Source organism: Atta cephalotes, assembly GCF_000143395.1.
Source record: "Atta cephalotes unplaced genomic scaffold scaffold00050, whole genome shotgun sequence".
Taxonomy (NCBI): Eukaryota; Metazoa; Arthropoda; class Insecta; order Hymenoptera; family Formicidae; genus Atta; species Atta cephalotes.
In genome coordinates, this window is record NW_012130114.1 from 874315 (window position 1) to 901078 (window position 26764).

At 30.8% G+C, this 26764-nt stretch overlaps 1 protein-coding gene across 1 annotated transcript in view; it reads left to right on the forward strand.

The window, feature by feature from the left end:
• Positions 1-26764, forward strand: part of LOC105622945 (rho guanine nucleotide exchange factor 11) — a 343184-nt gene that overhangs the window by 165699 nt on the left and 150721 nt on the right. The window contains exons 15-16 of the mRNA XM_012204353.1: positions 8792-8873; positions 16217-16269. Coding sequence (XP_012059743.1) covers positions 8792-8873; positions 16217-16269 — 135 coding nt within the window. The remainder of the gene's footprint in view (positions 1-8791; positions 8874-16216; positions 16270-26764) is intronic.

The following is a 26764-nucleotide window of genomic DNA, read 5'->3' on the forward strand; positions in this document are numbered from 1 at the left end:
TCCCTCCTCCTCCCCCCTCCCCCTCCCTCCTCTCTCTCTCTCTCTCTCTCTCTCTAAATACTTCCTTTTCGAGTTTTCAGCGTGGAAAAGTTAAAATAGCCTACCTTTATACAAAGTCTTTAGAATATTTCATTCGCGACATTCTACAATATTTCAAACATAATGTCATTAGAAACTGTAATATATTAACTATAATATATTAACTATAATATATTGTATAACAATAATAATAAAACTGTACGCAAGTACTGTACTTTGGAGAGAGATTACCCAAATATTTTGTATGAAATATTCAGAAAGATTGGAAGCGAAACCTTTCAAGAATATTAAGGGTAATATCGTTAATGTAATATTTCAATGGTTTGTCTCTACAATATTTCATTTGCAATATTTTTAAATATTTCAAATAGAATGTCGCCAGACTATTCATACGAAACGTTCAGAAAGATTGAAGCGAAACGTCTTCAGAACATTAACAGAAAATATATTGCAAATATATTTCAAATAGAATTCTCTAGAATGTGATTCAAATGAAATATTCCGTAAAAGACATTTGGAATATTTTGACGATAATCTGGTGACATTTGATGCTGTGTAGGAGAGTATATAGTATTGATACAGTATGTATTTTTGACATGTAAACTGTGTGTATAACTCTTATTGAATGGATAAAATAGTGATCCTATCGGAGTTCGATTTTTACTTTAGGACCTTCTTAAATGTATTATTATTGCAGTCTACATGAATTTTTGATTATTTAAATTAGAGTAATCTTCAAAAGTAATGTTTTTTAACTTGAAATTGAAATGTGTCGATATTCACGTCCATTACCGTTCTTATTTCTCACTTCATTGCTGTAGCTTTTGTTGTAGCACGCAATGCGATTATTACTATAATATTTGTATGTATATTTGTTTTTTCAATATAAAATATATCAATAAAATAATAACTTGAATATTTTTAAAATTTCTTTAATTTGCCAAAAATTGTTTATAATTAATAATATTCATTGAATTATTTGCATGAATTATGAACAAATTGGGCACGTCAAGTATGCTGCTTCTGGAGATCTTGCTTATTTCGATTTTTTTGTCTGCAATTTTATTTTTTCTTACTGATATAAAAATTTCTTCTTAGTTTTTGCGCCTTTCATTATGCTATCTATTGCATTTTGTTTTCTCATTTTTAATGTGCTGTATCTGGAGACATGATAGTGTCTCGGTGTTAAGACAAGCGAAGCGTCTTGACACAAGACACTGCTGCAGTTCTTTACGCGAGCCGAGTTACGGTAGATCTGAAGACATGATTTTCAATAACGGATGAACTGATCAAGTTTTATACATGCTAAATTGATAGCTAGTTACCACTTGGATTGTATAATGAAAGTGCTTTTATTTTTTTTTCTATCCTACGCGCGAGTGGAGATATTGCGACATAAATCTCTGAATTTTATCATAATTTTAAGAAACATTATTATTAATGTCATCGACTAGATCAGAATGTACGGTTGTAGCGTCTGGCGCTAGGACATTGATCAGATAGAGGTGGGTATAAAGAGAGTGGCACCAATTAGCCGGAAATCGCCATTTCCAGCAAATATTTATGATGCAATTCATCATTCTAATCTTTTTTTTTCTAACGTTGTCTTCTAACTAACAGTTGATCTATAAATGGTAAAGCCAATTCAGCATTAGGCACATGCATTGGCCACTCTCTTTATATTTTCTCTAAGATTGGATGTCTGGCAAGCGCGCCGTTCGAGTTATGATGTTTAGAGGCTCGCGGTTATGTGCGTGACGGCGCGGGACACTTGTAAGACATCCCTACTTCGTGTGCGCCAAGCTATTGATGGTGGATATGCGGCGCTTTAGAAATTAATATCTCGATTGCGAAAATTCGGAAAATGGTCAAGAATTAAATTAAGAAATGATAATGAAAAAACGATTTTATTCGTTATCGATTTCTATTTATTAATAATAATATTTAACAAAAGGAGATTGAACGGAAATGAAATTATTCACTAATGTTTGTTAATTAAATTAGGAAGTGGTAATGACAAACTGATTTTTAACTTAATATTTAACAAAATGAGAACAAAAACAAAATTATATATTACTATATACTATTATATAAAATTATATAGTATTTCTTAATTAAGTCAGAAGATAATGACCTATTTGACCTGGATTTGCGTTGGTTTATAATTTAATATTTAACTAAAGGAGATCGGATGCAAATTGCAGACTAGTTTAATATTTAATACATAATATTTAATTAATACATAGTATTTAATACATAATATTTAATACATAATATTACAACGATATTCTTATTGAAAATATTTTTATTCCAATCCAAGTAATGGGAGCTTTAATTCTCTGTCAAAAATTACTACTCTTCGAAAAAAACTAATGTACCAAATTAAAAGTAAAAAACTTAAATAATATAGTCTTAACTAGAACTGATGTTTGTTTTATTATTCATAAATTTGTTCTGAGCAATAGTGTAATGATGTCCTCATTTTAACTATTTTAAATATAAATCCACTACTTTTGATACATTGAAGAGGATCCAATCCATGGGATCGAATCTGTATGTTGAATTTATCACACGGAGACCTTGTGTTGGCTCATATTTGGCTATTTTTTCATATCTTTTAATTTATTCCTTTGAACCTGATATTACTACTTTCATTGAATTATTAATTAGAGTTAAGTAGAATTTATTACACTTCAGCATTTAGCCAAGAAGGGGATTTGGTTTACATAAATTCTTTATCCACACTCATCCTTCCACACTGCTAGTATCTAACTCTAAAAAACAAATAAAAGATTTTCTTAATATTCTTATTTTCATTTCTTTGCTTTATCGTAATATATGTTCTTCTATCTTATAATATTTATTACCTATATCACGGCCTGACTATTGCATATATATATATATACTGTACTATACAATATACTATAGGGTCTTTCAATAGGGACGCTCGAAATTTGTTAGATCATAGTAGCCATGTTAAAATGACATCTGTTAAATTTGTTGTGAATTGTTTAGTAGTGTATGGCAAATCATCATGGAAGATCATAGTGTTGAGCAACGTGTGCAAATCATAAAATTTTATTATCAAAATCAGTACTCCGTTCGAAAAACGTTCCGCGCATTACGTGATTTTTATCCTCGCCACAATCGTCCTGCCGAGTTGATTATTCGTTTGGTGGCCAAATTCGAGTCAACCGATTCGAATAATCAGCCAATCGAATAAATAATCAGCCAACACCAGTATGTCGCTGAAACGCAAGGTCTACTGAAAACATCGCTGCTGTGTGTGAGAATGTACGGGAAAATCCGAGGCGGTCAATTTTTCGTTGTTCACAAGAACTTGGCTTTTCTGCGACTTCAACTTGGTGAATTTTGCGTCGGGACTTGGGTTTGCACCCCTATAAAATTCAACTGACCCAGGAACTTAAGGTAAACGACCATAGACAACGCCGTGCATCCCTGATTGGGTTCTGGAGCAGTTGGTTCTGGGAAGTTAATCCAAATTTCGCCAAACAAATCATCTTTAGCGATGAGGCGATGATTTTTGGATGAATGGATGTGTGAACAAGCAAAATTGTCAAATTTGGGACGATATCAATCCACGCGAGATACACCAGCTCCAAGTGCATCCCGAGAAAGTCTGTTTGGTGCGGATTTTGATCTGGCGGAATCATCGATCCATTCTTCCAAAACGAAGCGGACGTTGTCATAATCGTCAACAGTGAGTGCTACAGATCGGTAATAAGCAACTTCTTGTAGTCTAAATGGATGATATGGATACCGATAACATGTGGTTCCAACAGGATGGCGCTACGTGCCACACATGCACGCATGCCACGATGGACATTCTGCACGAGCAATTTGAGGGCATGATCATTATCTCGCGCGGCGGCGACGTGAACTGGCCACCAAGATCATGCGATTTAACGCCTTTAGACTTCTTCCTTTGAGGGTATCTTGAATCGCAAGTCTATACGAATAAACCGCAAACAATTGATGTTCTCAAAGTCAACATAACAAACGCCATCCAGCAAATTCAGCCAGATTTATGCGAGAAAGTCATCGAAAATTGGACCGCCCGAATACGTGTCACCAAGCAAAGCCGCGGCGGACATTTGAGCGACGTTATATTCCATACTTAATGCCATAAAATATTCTTTCAAAAAAAAAAAATTGAGTGGATATCTCATACACAACTTGTTTTATTTATATTTAAAAATCGAGCGTCCTTATTATAAAACCCTTTATATTACAGTACAATAGTACGATTCCTAGCTACAATTATACATAGATATGTCGCAGTACAGTATATATTTCTAATATTATGTCACATCTTTTTTTTAATCATGTCTCACGCATTTCTAGATGCAAATTTGTCTTCCTGCCTAAATATATTACTCCATGTTCTTTACCTCGCTAGTCTTTATCTCGCTTGTCTTTTCCTCCGTTTTTCCTTTCCTGATCTCTTTTTTTCTTTCTCTAATTTACCTAAAATTTTAAAACATTTAACTGAATCTACTTCTTCGCTTCAAAATTCCTTCTATATTTCGTCCTTATCCTTTTCTAATTCCCGAAACCAACATACTTTTGAGCATTCCTCCACATAGTGTTTTATATCAATCTATCCTTATTTTGCAAAATACGTATTCTCTATATTCCTTATCTAGTCAATATTTATTTCCTTCCTCCATATTTCCACATCTAAGCCTAATTAACCCTCGCACTTCTTCGCCCACTCCTATCCTACATATGTTTTCCTTCCTTAAATAATTGGGACATCTATTCCCCGTAAACTCTTTGTACCTTTCATTGTATCTCGCAGTTCTCATCCTACTAGCTTCCCATTGTCTTTGCCCATTCCTTTTCCTCCTAATTATTTTCTCCTCTAACCTCCCATTTCTATCGTCCCCTAGCATTTATTTCCCATCCATTCCTATAAAACCTTTCTCTTTCTTTACGATATACAATATATCCTTCCTTTTATTCTTTTCTTTTTATTTCCAACATCGAAGTAGGCCGTCCCTTCTTTTCTTTAATCTTCTTTGGTCTTTCATGGCTCGTATTTTATGGTTTCATAGGTTTTTCAACCTATCCTTATTGTCCATAGCTAATTCCCTCATTATTACATATCTCGGAGTGAAGCAGAACTCTACGTTGAATTTCCATCTCACATAATTTAACATAATTTTCTCCAGACTTCCTCTTTCTTCCTATACCCATCTCTATTCTATACTCCATAACACTTTGTACTATTATATTTAAATAGTACCCCTCTCCTTATAAAATCGTTTCTGCATAGTCTTTCTCCTAAACCCCATATCTTTTTGGCTGCCACCCTCCTTTTCTTGCTCAATTCTATTATATGATCTTCATAATCATCTTTTCTATTAAAAATAAAGCCTAAGTACTTAAAACATTGTACCTCAATCTCTCTACTCTCCCATTTCCATGTCTCCCACTTCTTTCTTTTCGTTCCCATGCTTATTAAATACTACTATCTTTGTTTTTTCGGCGCACAGTTCTAGTTTCCTACCTTTTCTTCTTAGTATTCATCATATCTATCAGCGCAACCCTATTTTTCGCTAACACTATATCGCGTACACTAAATTCTATCCTTATACTATCTACCGCAACTCCCCCTATATTTCTATTTTTTAACTCTCTGTCAAAGCCCGCAATATACAATACAAGTTAAACAGGAGTGGACTCAGGAGTGGACACAGCCCTGCTTAACTCCTCTTCTTAACTGGAACTTCTCTGTCAAACCTCTGCTTGTTCTGACCGTAATTTCCGTTTTCTCACATATATACTCCAATCTCCTTATCAGCTGTTCCTTGATTCCATAGTAATAATTCTCCTTAGTAATTTTCATAGTACACCTCTATCCATTCTGTCGAAAGCTGCCTTCAAATCCGCAGAGAGCATATACTTTCCTTTCTCTACGCTTGCTCTTGAATCAAATGATTCAGTACGAATATGTTATCCATTGTCGACCTGCCTTTTTTAAATCCTGTTTGCGTCTCCGGGATTATGTTTTTTTTCCCTACCTCCTCTTTCAATTTAATTCTTAAAATCTCCGCGTACCATTTGTACGCTGTACACAATAACGATATCCCCCTATAGTTTCCTACCGATTCTGTGTCTTCTCTCTTATATATTATAATGGTACAATACTTTGCCTCCAATCTTCAGGTATCTCTTCTTGTCTTTAAATTTGTCCCAATAGTTCTATCATGTTCTTCCATAACATATCTTCCGTATATTATATTTCCACGCTTCCATCGAAATTCCATTTATATCCATGGTCTTTTTGTTCTTCATCTTCTTTTATGTTCTCCTAATTTCTTCCTCTTTCAAGTTTTCCATTTTCTGTCCTTCTTCTCCATCTCTCTTTTGTCTCCATTTCTTCCTTTTCCTGTACATCTATTTCAGTACGTTTAGAAGGTTCATAAAATGCTTCCATTCTTCTGTCTCAATGTTATCTCTTCATATCCTCTTGTCTTTTTTTATTTATAAATTTTCCTCCTCTTTTTTCAAATCTTTCAATTCCGTTTTTCTTCTTTTCTCTTTTCTTTTTGCTTCTTCTCCTTCAACTCCTTAAATTTCCTTCTTTCTTTCATGTATTCTCTCCTATCTATTTTTCCTAGTTTCCATTTCCTATGTATTCTTTGTATGTCCCTTTTCTTCCCGGTACAACTTCCATCCCACCAATTTTTATGTCCTAGTTCGAATCTTTTGGTTTTTACCTTCTTCTTGATTCTTCTTGATGATCGCTTCATGTACAATTTTCTTGATCCTTTGCCTTTTTTCCTCTATTGTTACTCCTTTTTAATCTGCTTCGCCAGCTAAGATTTCTGTTTTTTCTTGATATTTTATAGTCTTCATTTCATAATTATCTCCTTTATCCCTTACTTTTTTTCTCTTTCTTTGTTTTATGCCTCTCCTTTTCTCCTTCCATGCTAAGCAACAGCGGCATGTGATCCGAGTCTACCCTATCTCCTATCGCAAATTCCTTTATATTTTCTCTTATATTTTCGTTTGCAATCACATAATCAATAATCGTACTACCCCTATATAAGTATATTACCTCCTACATAAGTATATTCCCCTCCTTTCGTCGATCTATTTAAAATGTATCATCCTTTTCTTTGTGTCCAATCTACCAACTCTGCCTTCGTTTCCTATAACTTTGTCTTTCTCTTTGTATTTCTCCTTTCTATTTCTTCTTCCCACTCTACATTATCTAGTTCGCCTGTTCTTACATTAAAATCTCCACTTATTACTATTTCCTCATTTTCCATATCCCCAAAATAACAAATATTGTACTACTTTATTTTTTAATTTGATAGAATTTAACTTGGTTAAATTAATTATAACTGTATTTAGATTTTTACTTTTAATTTGATACATTAGTTTGTTTCGAAGATAATAATTTTTGATAGAGGATTAAAGCTGTCATTACTTGGATTGGAATAAAAATATCTTCAATAATAATATCTTTGAAGAATAAATAAAACTGCTACTATTCGAATTGGAATAATAAGAAGATACATAACGTATAATTTTATATATTTAAGTTTTATTCGGGAAGCATATTATTAATGCCTCTTTAAAATTTTTTTTTTAAATAAAAAGATAAAAAGGTTTGTACTGATATCATGCATTTTGTATTAATAAATACCAGCCTGCAATTTCGTTTGCATCCGATCTCCTTTAATTAAATATTAAATTATAAACAAATGGAGATTTAGATCAAATAGATCATTATCATCTTCTGGCTTTGTTAATAAATATTGTATAATATATAATTTTGTTTTTGTTTGATTTCTTTTTGTTAAATATTAATTTAAAAATCGCTTTGTCATTCTCTGCTTAATTAAAAAATAGTACATAATTTTGTATATATCGGATCTTTTATTAACTATTTGGTTATAAATAACATTTTATACACTTTAAATGTCTTCTGTATTAGGTCCCTTTAGTGCACAGTATGATAACACACATCCACTCATATCAACCGGTGCCTAGTTTTCATTCCTTTGAGAATATTTTATTTTGATAAATATGCCGATCAGAGGAGATCACACCGATGACGTTGACTTTGACATATGCGAATCTCTTTGAGCTCAAAGACATGACCTTGTCAGCAACATATATTAATGTCAAAGCCATCGATCGATATATTAACCGAGATTTTCTTTGTTTTTTTTTAATATATAATGTTCTTAATAATGTTTATTAATAAATAATAATATTTTGTCGCCATAGTACTTACAATTTCTCAATATATGAATAAAAAACTATTCAATCAACGAAGTAGTTTTTAATTCTAACTATATTTTCACAATAATATTAAAAAAAATGTTAATTAAGTCGATTAAATGAATTTTGAACATTTTACAAATATTTCCTTAACTGTTTATGGATTAAACTACAGTCAATACTACATATCTATCAAATTTTAATCGAAATTGGATTTGGAAAGTATACCGAATTCTTACCATAACTTTTTACATCTTAAATTCTAGATTTGACTTTATTAATTTTGTTACATTCAATTTTCATATAAAATTAAAAAAAATTATTCTTCAGGTTGATTTTTACGCAATAGTATTGAATATCAATGTGCGTGCGTGCGTGCGTGCGTGCGTGCGTGCGTGCGTGCGTGCGTGCGTGTGTGCGTGCGTGCGTTTTATACAATTGATTTACATCGTAGAAATTAATTTATGTTTTATCAATTATGATTATTTAGGGTCCAGCAAAATATTTCCAGTAAGCCAAAGACGTCAAACATCAACAGGTCTGAAAGTTACAAGGAGCGGATACATCATAAGGTAATTAAATATATTGTTCAGTTTTAAATACATTTAACCATATAATGTTATAATGATTATTAATTTATTTTATGCATCAAAAAAATCATATTTGATATAATTTTTGTTTTATCAAGAAAGCCGTGCAATTAATATATAATATTTTATAGCGGTTTTCACTGAGCCGTACTAAGTGCGCACCAAAAACTCGTTCAGTGACAGCAGCACTTGCCGAAAATGCGAGTTTCTTGCACTCCTAACTAAACATGTGTTGACCTTAGTGCAGTTTTATAGTGTACTTTTGCCGCTATATTTAATGACGTAATTTGATGACGTAAAATAATTCATAGTTCGTTATGAAAGAATTTATGCAGGAAAATGCATATATATATTTACTATTGTGCAAGCTGTTGATTTAGAAAATGACTTTTTGAACTATAACGATAATATAATTACTTAATATTGATATTATTATACAATATACTCTATATTATTATACAATATATAAAAAATTTTTCATGTATGATCATTTTATAAGTATATATAAACGTATGTATTAGGTGTACAACTTTGCTTCCGCCGTTTTCCTATAGATGGCTTCAGCGGTAAGTGGTGGTAGAAATAAATAGATCATAGACGTCATACAATAAACTTGGGCATCTGTCAACATAACCCCATAGAAACATTAGTCGATTTGTGTCTGCATCATAAAATTATTCTCGATTGAAAATGTCAGTTTACGAGCCAAATTCTTGTCTTGTTTGCGGGTGGTTTTAATTTTTTGCTTCAATATGAAGAAATCTGCGGCTGAGGCTCATCGAATTCTCTCAAATACTTATGGTGAGGCCGCTATTAGTGAAAGAACGTGTCGTGAGTGGTTTCAACACTTCAAGAATGGTGATTTTGACGTCGAACACCGGCATAGCGGTGGAAGAGAGAAGGTTTTCGAAGATGCAGAATTGGAGGCATTACTTGAGCAAGACTCGTGTCAAAATCAAGAAGAATTGGCACAATCATTGGGAGTGATTCAACAAACCATTTTAAAACGCCTCAAAGCCATGGGAATGATTCAGAAGCAAGGAAATTGGGTGCCGTACGAATTGAAGCCGAGAGATGTTGAACGGCGTTTGTTTGCTTGTGAACAGTTGCTTGAAAGGTAAAGACGGAAGGGATTTCTGCATCGCATTGTGACTGGGGACGAAAAATGGGTTCATTACGATAATCCCAAGCGCAGAAAATCATGGGGAGTTCCATGCTTCCACGTCGACGGCCAAACCGAATATTCATGGCTCCAAGGTCATGCTCTGTATTTGGTGGGACCAGCTCGGCGTAGTGTATTATGAACTGTTAAAACCGACTGAAACAATCACAGGCGATCGGTATCGAATCGCAATTGATGCGTTTGAGCCGAGCATTGAAAGACAAACGGCCATAATACAACGAGAGACACGATAAAGTGATTTTGCAGCATGACAATGCTCGACCCCATGTTGCGAAAGTGGTCAAGACATACTTGGAAACGTTGAAATGGGAAGTCTTATCCCACCCGCCGTATTCTCCAGACGTTGCTCCCTCTGACTATCACTTGTTTCGATCAATGGCACACGGCCTGGTTGACCAGCACTTCCGGTCTTATGAAGAAGTAAAAAATTGGATCGATTCGAGGATAGCCTCAAAAGATGACCAGTTTTTTCGACGCGGGATTCGTACGCTACCCGAAAGATGGAAGAAAGTAGTGGCCAGCGATGGACAATACTTTGAATCATAAATGTATAACCAGTTTTTTACAATAAAACCTCGAATTTCGGAAAAAAACGGCGGAAGCAAAGTTGTACACCTAATAGTTACATAATACATATATAATATGACATATTTCGTATGTCCATATATGTCCATATATGTCCATATATATCCATACATTTTCTTTCTTTTTATAAAATTATTGTTTAATATGACAGAAATAGTAATAATAATGAGAAAATGAAAGAAAATAAAAAATAATAATGAAAAATAAGAAATAATTAAAAGAATAAGTTGCGAAAATGTATCTTTAATTATTTTTTTTATGTTTTCTCATTTTTTTTCTCATTATTTTTGTACTTAATAATTTTACAAAAAAAAAATGACATATGAATATATATGTGTATAGAGGATGTTCCAAATAATCGGGACACCTGAATATCTCGGAAAATATAAGTTTTTCAGAAATGTTTCAGGTAAAAGTTGTAGAGTTCAAAAAGATTTATTTACTGATCTTATCAATTTGATCTTGGGTGGCGTCGCCAAAGTCACATCGATGTTTTTTAATGGAATACCCTACTTTTGATTCTGGAAATTTAGTAATTGATGTCGAGAGTTTTTCAAAACGCTAAATAAGAAAATATTTTTTTCATTAAATACTTTTTGAGTTATGATGCTTGAAAGTACCGCCGGCATTACCATTATGCAAGATATTCGACGACTAAAACCTTTTGAATGTTGTTCAGGATTATGTCCTGGATAATATTCGTTAAGATCAAGGTCATTGAAGATTGTTTCTTTTATTTTCATTTTTATATAAAAATGAATTTCAGTGTAAACTTTTATCTGATACACTTTTCTGTAAAATTTATATTTTCCGAGATATTCAGGTGTTCCAATCTTTTTGGGACATCCTGTATATCTATATATATATTAGGTGTACAACTTTGCTTCCGCCGTTTTCCTATAGATGGCTTTAAGCGATAAGTGGTCGAAATAAATAGATTATAGACGTCATACAATAAACTTGGGCATCTGTCAACATAACTCCATAGAAACATTAGTCGATTTGTGTTTGCATCATAAAGTTATTCTCGATTGAAAATGTCAGTTTACGAGCCAAATTCTCGTCATTTGCGGGAGATTTTAATTTTTTGCTTCAATATGAAGAAATCTGCGGCTGAGACTCATCGAATGCTCTCAAATACTTATGGTGAGGCCGCTATTAGTGAAAGAACGTGTCGTTCGCTTCAAGAATGTGATTTTGACGTCCAAAGTCATGTTCTGTATTTGATGAGATCAGCTCGGCGTAGTGTATTATGAACTGTTAAAATCGACTGAAACAATCACAGGCGATCGGTATCGAACGCAATTGATGGAATTGAAAGACAAACGGCCGCAATACAACGAGAGACAAGATAAAGTGATTTTGCAGCATGACAATGCTCGACCCCATGTTGCGAAAGTGGTCAAGACATACTTGGAAACGTTGAAATGGGAAGTCCTACCCCACCCGCCGTATTCTCCAGACGTTGCTCCCTCTATCACTTGTTTCGATCAATGGCATACGGTCTGGCTGACCAGCACTTCCGGTCTTATGAAGAAGTAAAAAATTGGATCGATTCGTGGATAGCCTCAAAAGATGACCAGTTTTTTCGACGCGGGATTCGTACGCTACCCGAAAGATGGGAGAAAGTAGTGGCCAGCGATGGACAATACTTTGAATCATAAATGTATAACCAGTTTTTTACAAAAAAGCCTCGAATTTCGGAAAAAAAAACGGCGGAAGCTAAGTTGTACACCTAATATATCATTTTATGTATAGTTATATATGTTTATACAGGATGTCTCAGACCACTCCTTTTATCTCGGAAACAGAGCATTTTAGAAAAAAAACGTTTCAGACAAAAGTTATGGGATTTTAAATGATCTATTTTATGATCTGATCAGTCTGATTTTGGGTCGTTTGTGACGTTATTAAGGTCAGAGCAATGTCACTTTGAATTTTTTAAACGGAACTCTCTATTTTTCATTGCATATTCTTGTAGCGCACCTGGAGAGCTTTCCAAAACATTATAATAAAATTATTTTTTGGAAACATTTTAATGTTTGAAAGTACCACTAGCGTTAGCACTATTGAATGTCCAAATCCCAAAAAATATTTTTGTATTAAATTAGAGAGGGAGGTGAAGGGAGGGAGAGGGTGGGAGGGAGGGAGGGAGAGAAAGGGATGGAGGAGAGGGTATGGAAGGAGCTGGAAAAACTGTAGTGTAACTTCTAATGGAGAAAAATTCTCATTTGTCTCGACGACTCTAAGAGTTGTCTAAGCGAGATACTGATTGATAAGATTTCCCATCATTGGTACAAAATTTTCAGTTTTTCAATGAATTTATTACTTATTGGAGAGCTACATCAAATTGTCTCCGCTATACTGCGTGTTTTGATTCTCGAACTCTTATAGGTGATATATCATCACCTCTTTCAAAAATTCCGAATCAAAAATTTACGGTTACCTATTGATAAATTCAGTCGTTCGCCTCCTGTCTTCAGGGGTATAGTTTCCTGCTCTTTCTAAATAGATATAATAGTTATGATTTACTAGATTTCTCTTTTATGAGTTGAACGTAACTTTTCACGTTTAATCGATCTATTTATCTATTTTGGTCAATCTAATTATTTGCAAACGATAGGTTCTGGATAAAGAAAATTATTTTGTTATTCTACGTTTTAGTTTATCAAATATTTGTTGACTCAAACCTAATTACTAAAGCCTACTTAAATTTATGAATAATGAAAACGCGCTTTCTCATTCATCTCATTGTCATATTCCTCCAGAAATTATTGATTCGTGTCTAGATTTAGATCCGTGCTGCATTTATTAGTAAGATAATTATGTTTAGACATCTATTCATTATCAATTTTTCTTTAAGATTTGTCGTCTTAAACACGTTGGTACTAAGTTTTATTTCAACGGATTAGACGATTTTGAATAAACACAGTTTTATTTGTTTTATTTTTTTTATCGCTTAGAAGGTTTCTACGTCTTATGGGCAATAAATCTCTAAATAATTTCAATTTTTGATTTTAGCACGCTTGCCGATCAGACCATTAACGCTCAAGTTTTTGCTCGCATCTTAATTGATTATTACAGTGAAATGAAGAAATTGCGGAGCACAAAATCTGACTGAAATCTTTTAAATATTTTTCAGAGTCATGACATCAAATGCCGAAGCCATTGGAAGTTGTTTCTTATATTTTCAGTGTTAATGAAAAGTTGAATTTTCAGTAAAAATGAAAAAGAACCTTCCAATGGTCTTTACATATGATATCAAAATCATGATTCTGAATAACATTTAAAAGGTTTTAATCATCAGTCGGACCCTTTGGATAATGCTGATATTAGCAGTAACTTTAAACCATATAATTCAAAATATGCTAAAAAATTCTTTAATTTTTTTGGAATGCTTGAAATAAAACATATTGCTAGAATATTTAATACAAAATGGGAATTCCTTTAATTTAAAAAATTTAATTTCCGATTCTTATCCGATTTTTATATGACTTGCAGACTTCATCGAAAGTAAAATTATTATCATTATTACGTATATTTTATTTACAGTTGCTTTTTACATATGTTTTTGCTATAGTCGATCATTTTCGCGACATTTTATAGCATTTCCGGACTTTTTCCTGTATTTACATGTATTATCCTGCGTTTATATGTATTATTAACATGAACTGTAAAATATTTTCTATATTTTCCAAATGCTTTTTAATGTTTTGAAATCGTTAATGCATGAATTATTTGAATAATACGTTATACACCGTGAAAATATCAACATATAATATACATATATTTATATTATTATATATATATATATTAGGTGTACAACTTTGCTTCCGCCGTTTTCCTATAGATGGCTTTAGCGGTAAGTGGTGGTCGAAATAAATAGATCATAGATGTCATACAATAAACTTGGGCATCTGTCAACATAACCCCATAGAAATATTAGTCGATTTGTGATCTGCATCATAAAGTTATTCTCGATTGAAAATGTCAGTTTACGAGCCAAATTCTCGTCATTTGCGGGAGATTTTAATTTTTTGCTTCAATATGAAGAAATCTGTAGCTGAGGCTCATCGAATGCTCTCAAATACTTATGATGAGGCCGCTATTAGTGAAAGAACATGTCGTGAATAGTTTCAACACTTCAAGAACGGTGATTTTGACGTCCAAGCTCATGCTCTGTATTTGGTGGGACCAGCTCGGCGTAGTGTATTATGAATTGTTAAAACCGACTGAAACAATCACAGAAAATCGGTATCGAACGCAATTGATGCGTTTGAGCCGAGCATTGAAAGACAAACGGCCGCAATACAACGAGAGACACGATAAAGTAATTTTGCAGCATGACAATGCTCGACCCCATGTTGCGAAAGTGATCAAGACATACTTGGAAACGTTGAAATGGGAAGTCCTATCCCACCCGCCGTATTCTCCAGACGTTGCTCCCTCTGACTATCACTTGTTTCGATCAATGGCACACGACCTGGCTGACCAGCACTTCCGGTCTTATGAAGAAGTAAAATATTGGATCGATTCGTGGATAGCCTCAAAAGATGACCAGTTTTTTTGACGCGGGATTCGTACGCTACCCGAAAGATGGGAGAAAGTAGTGGCCAGCGATGGACAATACTTTGAATCATAAATGTATAACCAGTTTTTTACAATAAAGCCTCGAATTTCGGAAAAAAATGGCGGAAGCAAAGTTGTACATCTAATAATAAAATATTTTTTTATAAAATACCTTTCGAATTATATAAAAATAAATTTTTAAAAATGAAAATAAGAGAAACAATCTCCAATAACTGATTGATCTTAACAAATGATTGATCTTAACAAATGTTATTTAGGACATGATTCTGAACAACATTCAAGAGATTTTAATCGTCAGGCATCTTGCTAATGCTAGCGGTACTGCAACTTTTAAGCCTTATAACTCGAAAAATACTTCATGAAAAAATATTAAGACAGTCTCCGACACACAACTAGATGAAAGAATCCATTCTCCCATATGTCAAAGGAACAATAGATCGGATCGGCAGGATATTAAACAAATACAATATCCGAACTACCTTTAAATCACCCAAAAAGATAGGGCAAATCTTAAGAAATCCTAAAGATCAAAGTTCTTCACTCAGTTCCGCAGAAGATATACAAAATATCTATTCCTGTGGACAAATATACATTGGAGAAACCGGGAGAATGATCAATCTATAGAGAACACCAATGATGTCAAGTTAAAACACGCAATCAGCATTATCAGAACACAACATCGAAACAAGACATCAAATATTATTTAAGAAAACGATCACAATAACCAATATTACATCATACTTTCCAAAAAAGTATAGAGAAGTTATTAGAGATCCAAAAACACCCTAACAATTTAAATAGAAATAATGGCTACCACATAAATAAAATATGGAAAAACATTCTCCCGGTTATTGAAGACCGATCAATTTCCTCCACCTCTCCCCTAATATATAGTTTTATATATACATATTTTCACTTTACATATACATATTTTCACTTAAATTAATTTAATTAATTAAAATTGCAGCGGCAGTTGAGAGAAAAAAGGAAGACCAGTGACCCAAATCTGTCCAAAACAAAGTGAGTAGTTTTATCGTATGAATATTTATAGTATTGTTAAAAGTGACTATGAATAGAGGATTTTCAAATTTATACAGTATTGCGTGCGATAGTTTTTATTACAACTATATTAGATCATAATGTCAGAAGCAAAAAATTATATAAGTTTTTGCACACGTCAAAATGTATTAATTCTTTACTATTCTATGGTATATATCAATGGTACAGTCCTAAAAATAAATGTGCCCAGGCGGTGATTTGAACAAAATAAGGGGAAGAGGGTTCATATTAATGAAGTGCTCAATATTTTATTACTGATTTAGGATAGAGCGATGCTTTTTCGTCCATTCTCCCGCTAATATTTATGTTACTTGATGAGTTTTACTTCGTTTGATAAAATAACTGCAGTTTATTTGATAGTAAATTGCTCACAAGATGATACAATAGTAATACAATCTGTAACTCGTTAATGCATGCAAATCTTGCAATGCTCGCAAAGGCTTCCCTGGCGAAAATACGGAATTTTATAAAAACGTTGATAATCGTTCGATGACGATTTTTTAAGAGTTTATACGCTTTCAAACTTTATAAAAACGCTTGCAGAACACCATGGGGTTTTCAGAACGCTTATGAATACAGTATATATTGTTTCATGAAAGTTCTATAATGCTAAAGCAACGCTTTACAAAGATGCTCAGTAAATATTGATGTACCTTCGTGCAGATAATTCACTATCAGATTTTTCAAACATTTAGCAAACGCTTTTCTCAATACTGTGAGACAAGCATTTTTCTTCCGTTTAACAAATGCTGTTTCAATGTGACGAATTATTGAACCTTAGTAAACGTTTTGTAAGGTGTTTATACAAACGGTTAAAAACGTCCAAAAAATGGTTTCTTCAACTCCATAACATAAACGTTTTTTCTTCGTTTAGCCTTCTTCTACATATCTAATTTTCAAGCAGTGCGCAACATCGCCACTAGGGGATACAGAGAAATTCAATTTCTCACATTTAAAAAACATCGAATAGGATAAAAGGTGCAATACGATGAAATTTTTCAGTGAAAAATTTTGTACCTTTTTTTTTTAATAAAATATCTGAGTTAGCAGACTTAACACTTGAATGTTTATGTAAACGTCAAACTTTCATGAAACTTGTTATTTTCAGAGAATGCTTTCTCTGAAAAGCTGCAGCAATTTCCATTTTACGAATACTCTACTGACCGCTTCTAAATTCTCAACAAATTCTTGCAAACGCTCATGTAAACATTAAACAAATATTCAACATGAAACGCTTTATGAACACTCTACTGTTTCTGAACACTGACTGTTTCTAAATTCTCAACGAACTTTCGCAAACATGTAAACTTCTCATTTTCGTCAGGGTTCTTGTCGAATCTAATCGGAAATGAACAATGACTCTCGAAGAAAAACAACGACTTGCTTTCAAAGAAAAGAATTACTTTCTTCGACAGAAAGATCTAGAACTTTGCTTACGATTATCTCGAAATAACCTTAGCGATATATCGATTAATGTCTGCAATTACAATATACATTCTCTCTTAATCGTAGACTGTGAAATCAAATTTACAAATACATTCTAATACAAATTAATGAATTCTTAATTCTAATCATACACACACGCGCACACTGTAAACAATGTGTACGAATTTAGACCAATAAAAATCAATTAAATTAATTGTCTCTGTTACAAATATTTTAACGTTAACCGTGTAAGATACTAGTATCTGGACATATACTTATGGGATCGGGATATTTACACAAAATTTATTATTATTAATCTCAAATACTTTTATTATTGTATTATAATTTAATTGTATTTAAAAATTATAATTATAATTTAATTGTAATTTTGTATGTATTTTGTAAGTATTTTGGAAGTATTTTGTAATATTTTGTAGTTTTGAATTGTATTATAACTTAATTATATTAATATATATTATAAAAATTACAATTAAATTATAATATTACATTTTAAAAAGCATATTGAGATCATTATTAACTTAAAATACGTGTAAATAAAATGTTATGTAATGTTCGGACACGGATACATGCTACATGTCACTGGGAACAGTACTTATGTCTGGACAGTTTTATGACAAACAAAATTTTATTTATTTAAATTAATATTAATTTCAAATGCTTTTTACCTTAAAGACAAATTTAAACTAGTTATTTTTTGTCATTAAACATCTATTTATATTAATCTTTCCCATCAGCATACTAATTTTCTAATTATGGTCAGACACAGATAATTTCGTCCGGCTGTCTGGCTACTGGTACATTGACGCATTCTATTATTTAAATATTTTAATTAATAATTGTTATAAGTGAATTCAAATAATTTTTCCTTGCTTAAAGAAAAATCTTGAGTTTTCAAATGAATTACAAATATTTATATTAAAAACCTTTCTATTATAAATTGTATTATTTATGATAACCTACATTTAAACAATTACTGGTATGTTTATAAGGATGTAATTACTTATAGTGCAGAATGTAAAGAAAAAAACTATAGCTGCGTAAGTGTTTGTGAAATTTGATTGATTCTTAAGAAGATAGAAATTTAAAAAATTAGAAATTTATTTTATTAGCCTAAGATATATTTACATACACAAGAAGAAAATTAAGCGAGAGAAATCTTAAATTTGTTCAAAGCGGATCTTAATGTATTTCTGTGCGAATTTATATACATATAAGAATATTAATAATAAGATGTTAAGGAGAATCTAAATCTGCGAATAATTTTATTGTGAAAAATAATCGTGAATGCGTTTCAAGACCGGAAAAGATTTCGACGCAGTTTGCAGAATATTATATATGTATATAAATTTACAAAAAAATATTTAAGCACTAAGATTCATCACTTTGACCGAATATAAGATTTCTTTAATTTCACGTAATTTGTAAGTGTTATAAAATTTAGATAGGTAACCTCCAATGAAAAACACCTTGTGTCAAGAGATTCGTAAATTTGGAAGTTGATGTATTTATAGCGGTCTGCCTACTCGTTCCTACTTGTCGCTAACAGTCAATTACTAATAATAGTACTAGTGAAGTTCAAATAAAATAAAATTGGTAATTTGGTTTACTTTACAATGTTAAAAAGTCCCTAAAACTAAATTTTATAATAATCAAATTTTTTAAAATTCGGTCCTCCATACTGGATCCTCCATTTTTAATTTTATATTTTTGATCTTACAAGAGAATTTCGCGAAATGTTAATTTTGATTTTAATGAAATTGTATTTATACATATAGTTTGTATAAATAGATGAATTTAGAAAATATTAGTTGCAATTAGTTCCAAAAACTGTTTTAAGAGGTGAAATCACCTTTTATATATAAAGCCAGTTTTCGTAATAACTCAGAAATTTTTCGAAATATCAAAAAATGTTTTATACAATAGTTTTATAATAAAATTATGTTTATTTATTTACATCAATAATATTTAAGATATAATTATTTTTAAAAGTTTAAAAAATTTTTTATTTATAATTTTTCAAAAATATTGACGTGAATGAATAGAGATCATTTTATTATAAAAATTTTACATAAAACTTTATTTGATTTCTTGATTTTTCAGATATAATGAAAACCGCTTTGCACATAAAATTTTACCTCTTAAAACCATTTTTGAGCAGCAACTGATGTTTTCTAAATTCTATCTATTTACTATAACCAATATGTACAATATATAAAGTTTCATTAAAGTTAGAATTTGATATTTTGCAAATTTCAAAGCAGCAACTTTCAAAATTCGTTTCGAAAATAATTTTTAAAAATATTATTAACAATAAATAAATAGAGATAATATTATTATAAAACTGGTTTTAAATATAGAAGTTTTATTTTTAAATTGTATATACTCACATATTGATCGATGTTCACATTATTATATTTTTCTCTCTGTGTGTTCTTTCTGTGACAAGAAAATTAAATCCTTTTCACATTCTCTTTCGGTAGATATTTTGATTTTTTATTGGTTTTTCGAAATGAGTCTAATATACTCATTTTTTAACGCATGAATTATGAAATAATGATATTTGAAATGTCTCCTTCTCTTGAATAGTTTTTCAGATATAATGTTTAAAATGATATTATCTTGAACCATTTTCATAATACAATATTTAAATTAATTATAATAATATGTTTAGAAAAAATATTTTCACATAGTCTTTTTATATCTTTATATGAAAAAATATCTTGCATAATAAAATATTTTATTTTTTATTTTAAATGTGTTTACAACATGTTTTTGTAATAGTTTATGATAGTTTATAATTTTTACAAATAAAGATGTCTTTACATATAATAGCACCTGCAGCAATTCCAATGTTTCCATGTTAAGGTGAGTTACATCATATTCTAATACATCCTGTAATGTATGATACACATATTTATTATAAGCGACAATAAATATAATGTATTTATTATAAATATTTAATAAAACTAATTTAAAGTAAAGTGTACCATTAATGCTATTAACATACACACACACACACACACACGCACGCACGCACGCACGCACGCACGCACGCACGCACGCACGCACGCACGCACGCACGCACGCACGCACATGATCTTATAAAACAAAATATCCACAATTATGATATTCTTAAAAAAAAGGTACAAGAATTGTTTGCATCATCAATAATATACTATGATATAGCATATGATCGTATTATGTTATTAAATTATTATATTAATTTACGTTTGAGAAATAATATAATCATTATAATCTTTAACATATATATTTATCTTTATATATCTATCTTTACCGCAATTTCATAATCTATTTAAATGTTTCTGATTGGATACACAGAACAGCCGTTATTAAAAAATCCAATAGACTTTTATATCTTTGGAAAGGATATTCAGACATATCACGCTATTCCATGTATGGAATAATATACATGCATGTATAATATTTCTTATATACCATTTTTTTTTTATAATAAGAATATCATGATTGTAGATGTTTTGTTATAAGATCATGTTAGTATTAATAATAAGATTTACAAGTTTTAAATACCTATAATAAATACATTATTTTTAAATATTATTAAGACTTAAGAAACAGCCGTATGTTTACTTATCATATTTGATGTATTTATCTATAGGGTGTTTGATAAATAACGATAAAACTCTCGCATAGGGGTTAAGCGGACTAAACCGAGTCGAAAAGCCTTGTATCATTTTGCAATTTTAGCAATAATTAACAAGATATCAATTATTAAAAATCACCAAATATTGATTTTCAATAATTTTTTACTCAAGTAATATTAACAGAACAAGTAATATTTACAGAAAAACAGCAAGAGACAGAAATTGTTTATTTTCTTTTTATAGAGTTGTAAGAGTAATATTTTAGAATTTTTTATAGACTTTTTAGTACTACATTTTTTTATTGGCAACTATTTTTCAACATGAGAAAATGCGATATTAAAAAATTCTGATCAAATTCTCAGAATTCTATAAGAAGAAAATAAACAATTTTTTTGCCATTTTTCTGTAAAGTTGATAGTATTTGAATAAAAAATTATTGAAAACTAATATTCGACAATTTTTAATAATTAATATCTTGTTAACTATTGCGAAAATTATAAAATGATAGAGGACTTTTCGACTCAATTTAGTCCACTCTATCCCTATACGAGAGTTTTATCGTTATTTATCAAACATTCTGTAAACAGCGTGCTTTTGGTCTCCACATCAGTAAATCGGATTGCCTATCTGCCTATGAGTAAGGGCATATGCTTTATTATTACTGCGGGGAATGAGACAAGAGAAATTAAATTTTATAATCTGGTATAATGTAAAATTTAATAAGTTAATATAAAATATGTATTTAATGATACAAATAATGTCTGAATCTAACATAAATGAAATTTAATAAATATTTAAAAATATGTAATTATAAATTATAATTATATTTTTTTTAATATTTATTAAATTTATTAATGTTAAATTAAGCCAGATATTATTTGTATTAAATACATTATTAAATACATTTGTATTATGAAATATATATTTTACATCATGTTATTGAATTTTACACTAGATTAGAATATAAAATTCAATTTCTCTTGTCTCATTCCCCACTGGACTTGCGATCTAATCTTATTCTGCATTATCAGCATGCCTCTACCCATAGACTGATGAACAATACGACTTATTGATATATAAGTATCGGAGCACCCTATACAATTATTTTTTAAGCCTTAGAAAAGTTTATACGCACATGGCTATATAATGCGTTCTCTCTATACATATCAGTTATTGTTGAGGAATATTTTCGAAGACTCGAGTTGGTTAAGATACTTGCCCCGGAAAGTCGAGAGGTCCCAAGTTCGAACCTTGAGATAATATTTGTCGCAATAAGGTCTTTACAGTTTTTATAATTTAATTTAGGGGAGATTATTAGCGGGGATCATTATATTCAGACTGATTGTGTTAAAAGTCCAAATATTATAGACGCGCAATCATATTTGAAATAAATTTATTTAATAGAGAATGTACAGATGATTCAGAATAATCTATGTGTCTCTGAAGAGACGTATTTCTTTGATTGAATTCTAAGACGATTTTTCCTTTACAAAAATTTTGTTCGAAGCTTTGTTTTCAAATTACAAGAAGAAATAGTTAGCGTATCACGGGTCGTGTATAAGAGATGGGCAGGAACGGCGTTCACGATTAGACGCGGGCGTTTTACTATCATATTTTCAGGGTAACCTCTAAAAAAAAATTCTCTCCGTGTATTTTTATATTTAATATAAATTATTTATTTATAATAAATATGTATGTATTATACATTACAGGATGTATCAAAATATGGTACGATAAATTACCTTCACATTATGAAAATGTCGGAATTTATTAATTTTTGCATATGCTATCTTATATAAAAACAACTTTATTTGTAAGAATTATAATAATCATAAATTGTTATAGAAGCAATATAAATATGTTATAAATATTGTTAAGACTAACGGTTTCGATTCTGTTCCACCGGCGAAAATAATGTTTTGTCTCCGCGATGACGCACAATGATCACTTTTGTTCTCTTGAGCGAGCGAAATTATTTTATTTGATTAAATATGTAATTGATGCTTAAAAAATCTTACGAAAGGATAGAAAATTTAATTAATTTTTAATTAATTTAAATAAATTTAAATAAATAGTTGGTAAATGTTTAAAGAAATATTGAAAAATAACTAATACAGAAAATGAAACTAATTGGAATTCTCATTGTGGATTTAGAGAAATCATTTCTCTGCATCAAAAAGTTAAAAAAATCTTTCTTGATAAGCCATTACTTCGTAATTTGTGGAAGAAATTATTATTAGAGTGATTAGCTATTTTGAATTTTCTCTCGCGAGTATTAGAGTATTTCGTCGCGCCGCTGAGCACTGCGCATTGCTGCAAACTTGGTCTCACTTCACGCTCAGTATGCATCTCTGGAAAGGGGGGGATTATTTCATATATAGGAATGTCCGAATGTTTCGGCGCCTTATCATATTTATATTATTAGCGTCTCAGATCGTGATTGTGGTTAATGTTCGAATGTTTCGGCACAATCTAAGATAATTAAATTTAAATTAAGAATATCGTATTCATACCATCTAAGTTTGATTAATTATTGTTATATTTATTTAAATTTATTATTCAACAACAGAAAATATATGTTTTCTTTTCAACATGAATTTCAAACAATATTTTTATCTTTTTAAATAATTATGTTTTTAAAAAAATACAATAATGCAGTACTTTTTTTCTGAAAGTTTGAAATTTCTACTTTTCAAAATGCATATTTAAAATATATTTGTAACTTATGTATGAAAAATGAGAATTTTTAAACAAAATGTAATTTTTTTCGAAATTATTGTTTTTATAACTTATAACTTATAACTTTCTTATTAGTAAGTATACGCACATTTGTTTGGTATCGTTATATTCCTTACCTGTTTAGCGTTTTAATTGAAAAAAAAAATTGTTAAAATATATTCAGTTTTATGAATGTTTTGAATAATCAAAGTTGGTTTATGCCGTTCCAAGTGTGGCGTTTAAGTTACAAAACGGGTCATGTTTTTAAAGATTAAGAACGAGAAAGATTTTATTATAAAATGAACATATTACTAATACAGAGGAAACCATAATAGTACATAACAACTCGATCCGCGTCAAAAACATCAGTTTTACAGCTCTCTACAGTTTAAGCTCTCTTTTTTTCTTAAAACTCTATCGCCGCTTGTTCACACATCGCACACTGGTCATTTTTATCATAATCTGAACGGGCGAAAGTAAAAAATCCGATTGGACGTTTAAACTTTTTTATTGTGTAAAAATAAGCTTGAATATCTGAAAGTATGAAATCTAAAAATAATTTATTTAAAAATCAAGCGACGAATACTACAATGAACACGATTCTGCAAGATTGACGCACTCATGCTCGCAACTCGGACTCGCCTTTATTTTAGTAAATGAGTTCTTGCTAAATAAAGCTTTTTTCTGTTCTTGCTATGGATACAAATATAAGTAAGTAAGCAATTTATAATTTAAAACTAATAAAAATTTTTTGAATGTGGATAAAAGTTTATGACTGTAAAAATTGTTGTTTTTTTTATATTTTGCAATATTTGATAGAGAAAACTCGGAATTGATGTGAATTGGTCAAATCACTTGCATAGAATTATTAAATTACTTCTTAATAAGTATTTTACATTAAATTTAACTGTAACTGTTTGCAACTTTAGATTTTGTATTTATTCTTAGCTTTGGCATGCCGAGTATGACGAGAAGCATTATTTTGTATTTGGCGAGATAAACCAAACATTAATAAAGTTACAGTTTTTTCAAATTAAATTTTTATTAATTTTTTATTAATTTTAAATTATAAATTGGTTACTTATATTTATAGGATTCATAGCAAGAACAAAAAGAAGAAGCTCTATTTAAGAACTCACTTACTAATATGAAGATGAATGCGAATCGCGATAAGCACCGATGTGAATCTGGCGCTCAACTTTATCAAAAATTAGTATCATAGACTATTTGTACTTCGTTTGTACTTGTTTGTACCGATCATTATTTCGTTTGTACCTCAAACACAAAAAGTGAAAAATAAAAAATGGCCAGCGCGCAACTTTAAGATTTTTTAATTTCATTTATGCTATTCGAAAGAGAATCGTTTGTACTCGTTTGTACCTCTCCTACTTTCATTTGTATTCAAAGGGTTCGGAGATACAGCGCATTTCAATTTTTGCGCAATACCTATACAGCGAACTTAGCCAATTTTCGAGATATAAAATTGGACCAACGGCATTCGAAAGAAAATTGTTTGTATCCGTTTGTACTTCTTCTACTTTCGTTTTTACCTCAAAAGGTTCGAAGATACAGCGATTTCAAAATTTCCCAAGAAAATGCGCCAAGAGGGGAAGTTGGTCATTTTTAAAGATATCGAAATGGGACCAACGGCGAAAGGAGAGGTACAAACTGGCTAAGTTCGTTATATATGGATCGCGAAAAAACTGAAACGCGCTGTATCTCCGAACTTTGAGATACAAACGAAAGTAGGAGAAGTACAAACGGGTACAAACGATTCTCTTTTGAATGGCATAAATGAAATTAAAAAATCTTAAAGTTGCGCGCTGGCCATTTTTTATTTTTACTTTTTGTTTAATTTACTGTTTGAGGTACAAACGAAATAATAATCGGTACAAACGGCCTGCGGTATTAATTTTTATTTTGGATAAAGTTGAACGCCAGGTTCACATCGGTGCATAAGCATGAGCCAACTTTGTAGAATCGTATTCATTGCAGTCCTATCAACTACTCCTTACTTGATTTTTAAATAAATTATTTTGATTTCACACTTCCAAATATTTCAGGCTCATTTTTATGTAATGCGGTTACTTCTTTTTTTTTGGTAACACTTGAATGGAAAAAGTAATGCAATTTTGTAATAATGTTTTGAAGGAGAATTAAATAATTACTATTTTGGTTGGAAGAGAAAATATCTTTGAATGATTTGTGATACAAAAAATTTCATGTAAGAAGAATCAAAGCTATTTGGATCGGAACAGAAAGATATTTCAATAAAAAAACATATGTGTATATAAGAGAGACCGGGGCTAGATGGGCATCTTTTTTTCAATTGCAGTTTTCAATAATAAAATAAACGATTTTAATCAAATGATTATTAGTGTTTTATAGAGTGATTATTAGACTACAAGAAGGCAATAAAAAGTTCTTCATTTTATTCATATACACAAAAAATGATGTGATTCGAAAAATGAAATCTCAAAAATTACTTTTGATTATCGAAAACACGTTTGACTACCTAAATACAATAACGCGATATTTAAACTAATCAAATTTCGTTGGTAAAGAAGACACACGAGATGTCATCTACAATATAAATTGGAAACTCATAAGATATATTTTTGCCACTCAAAATTCAAATGCCAGCTTAGCCTTGGTCTCCTATATATATA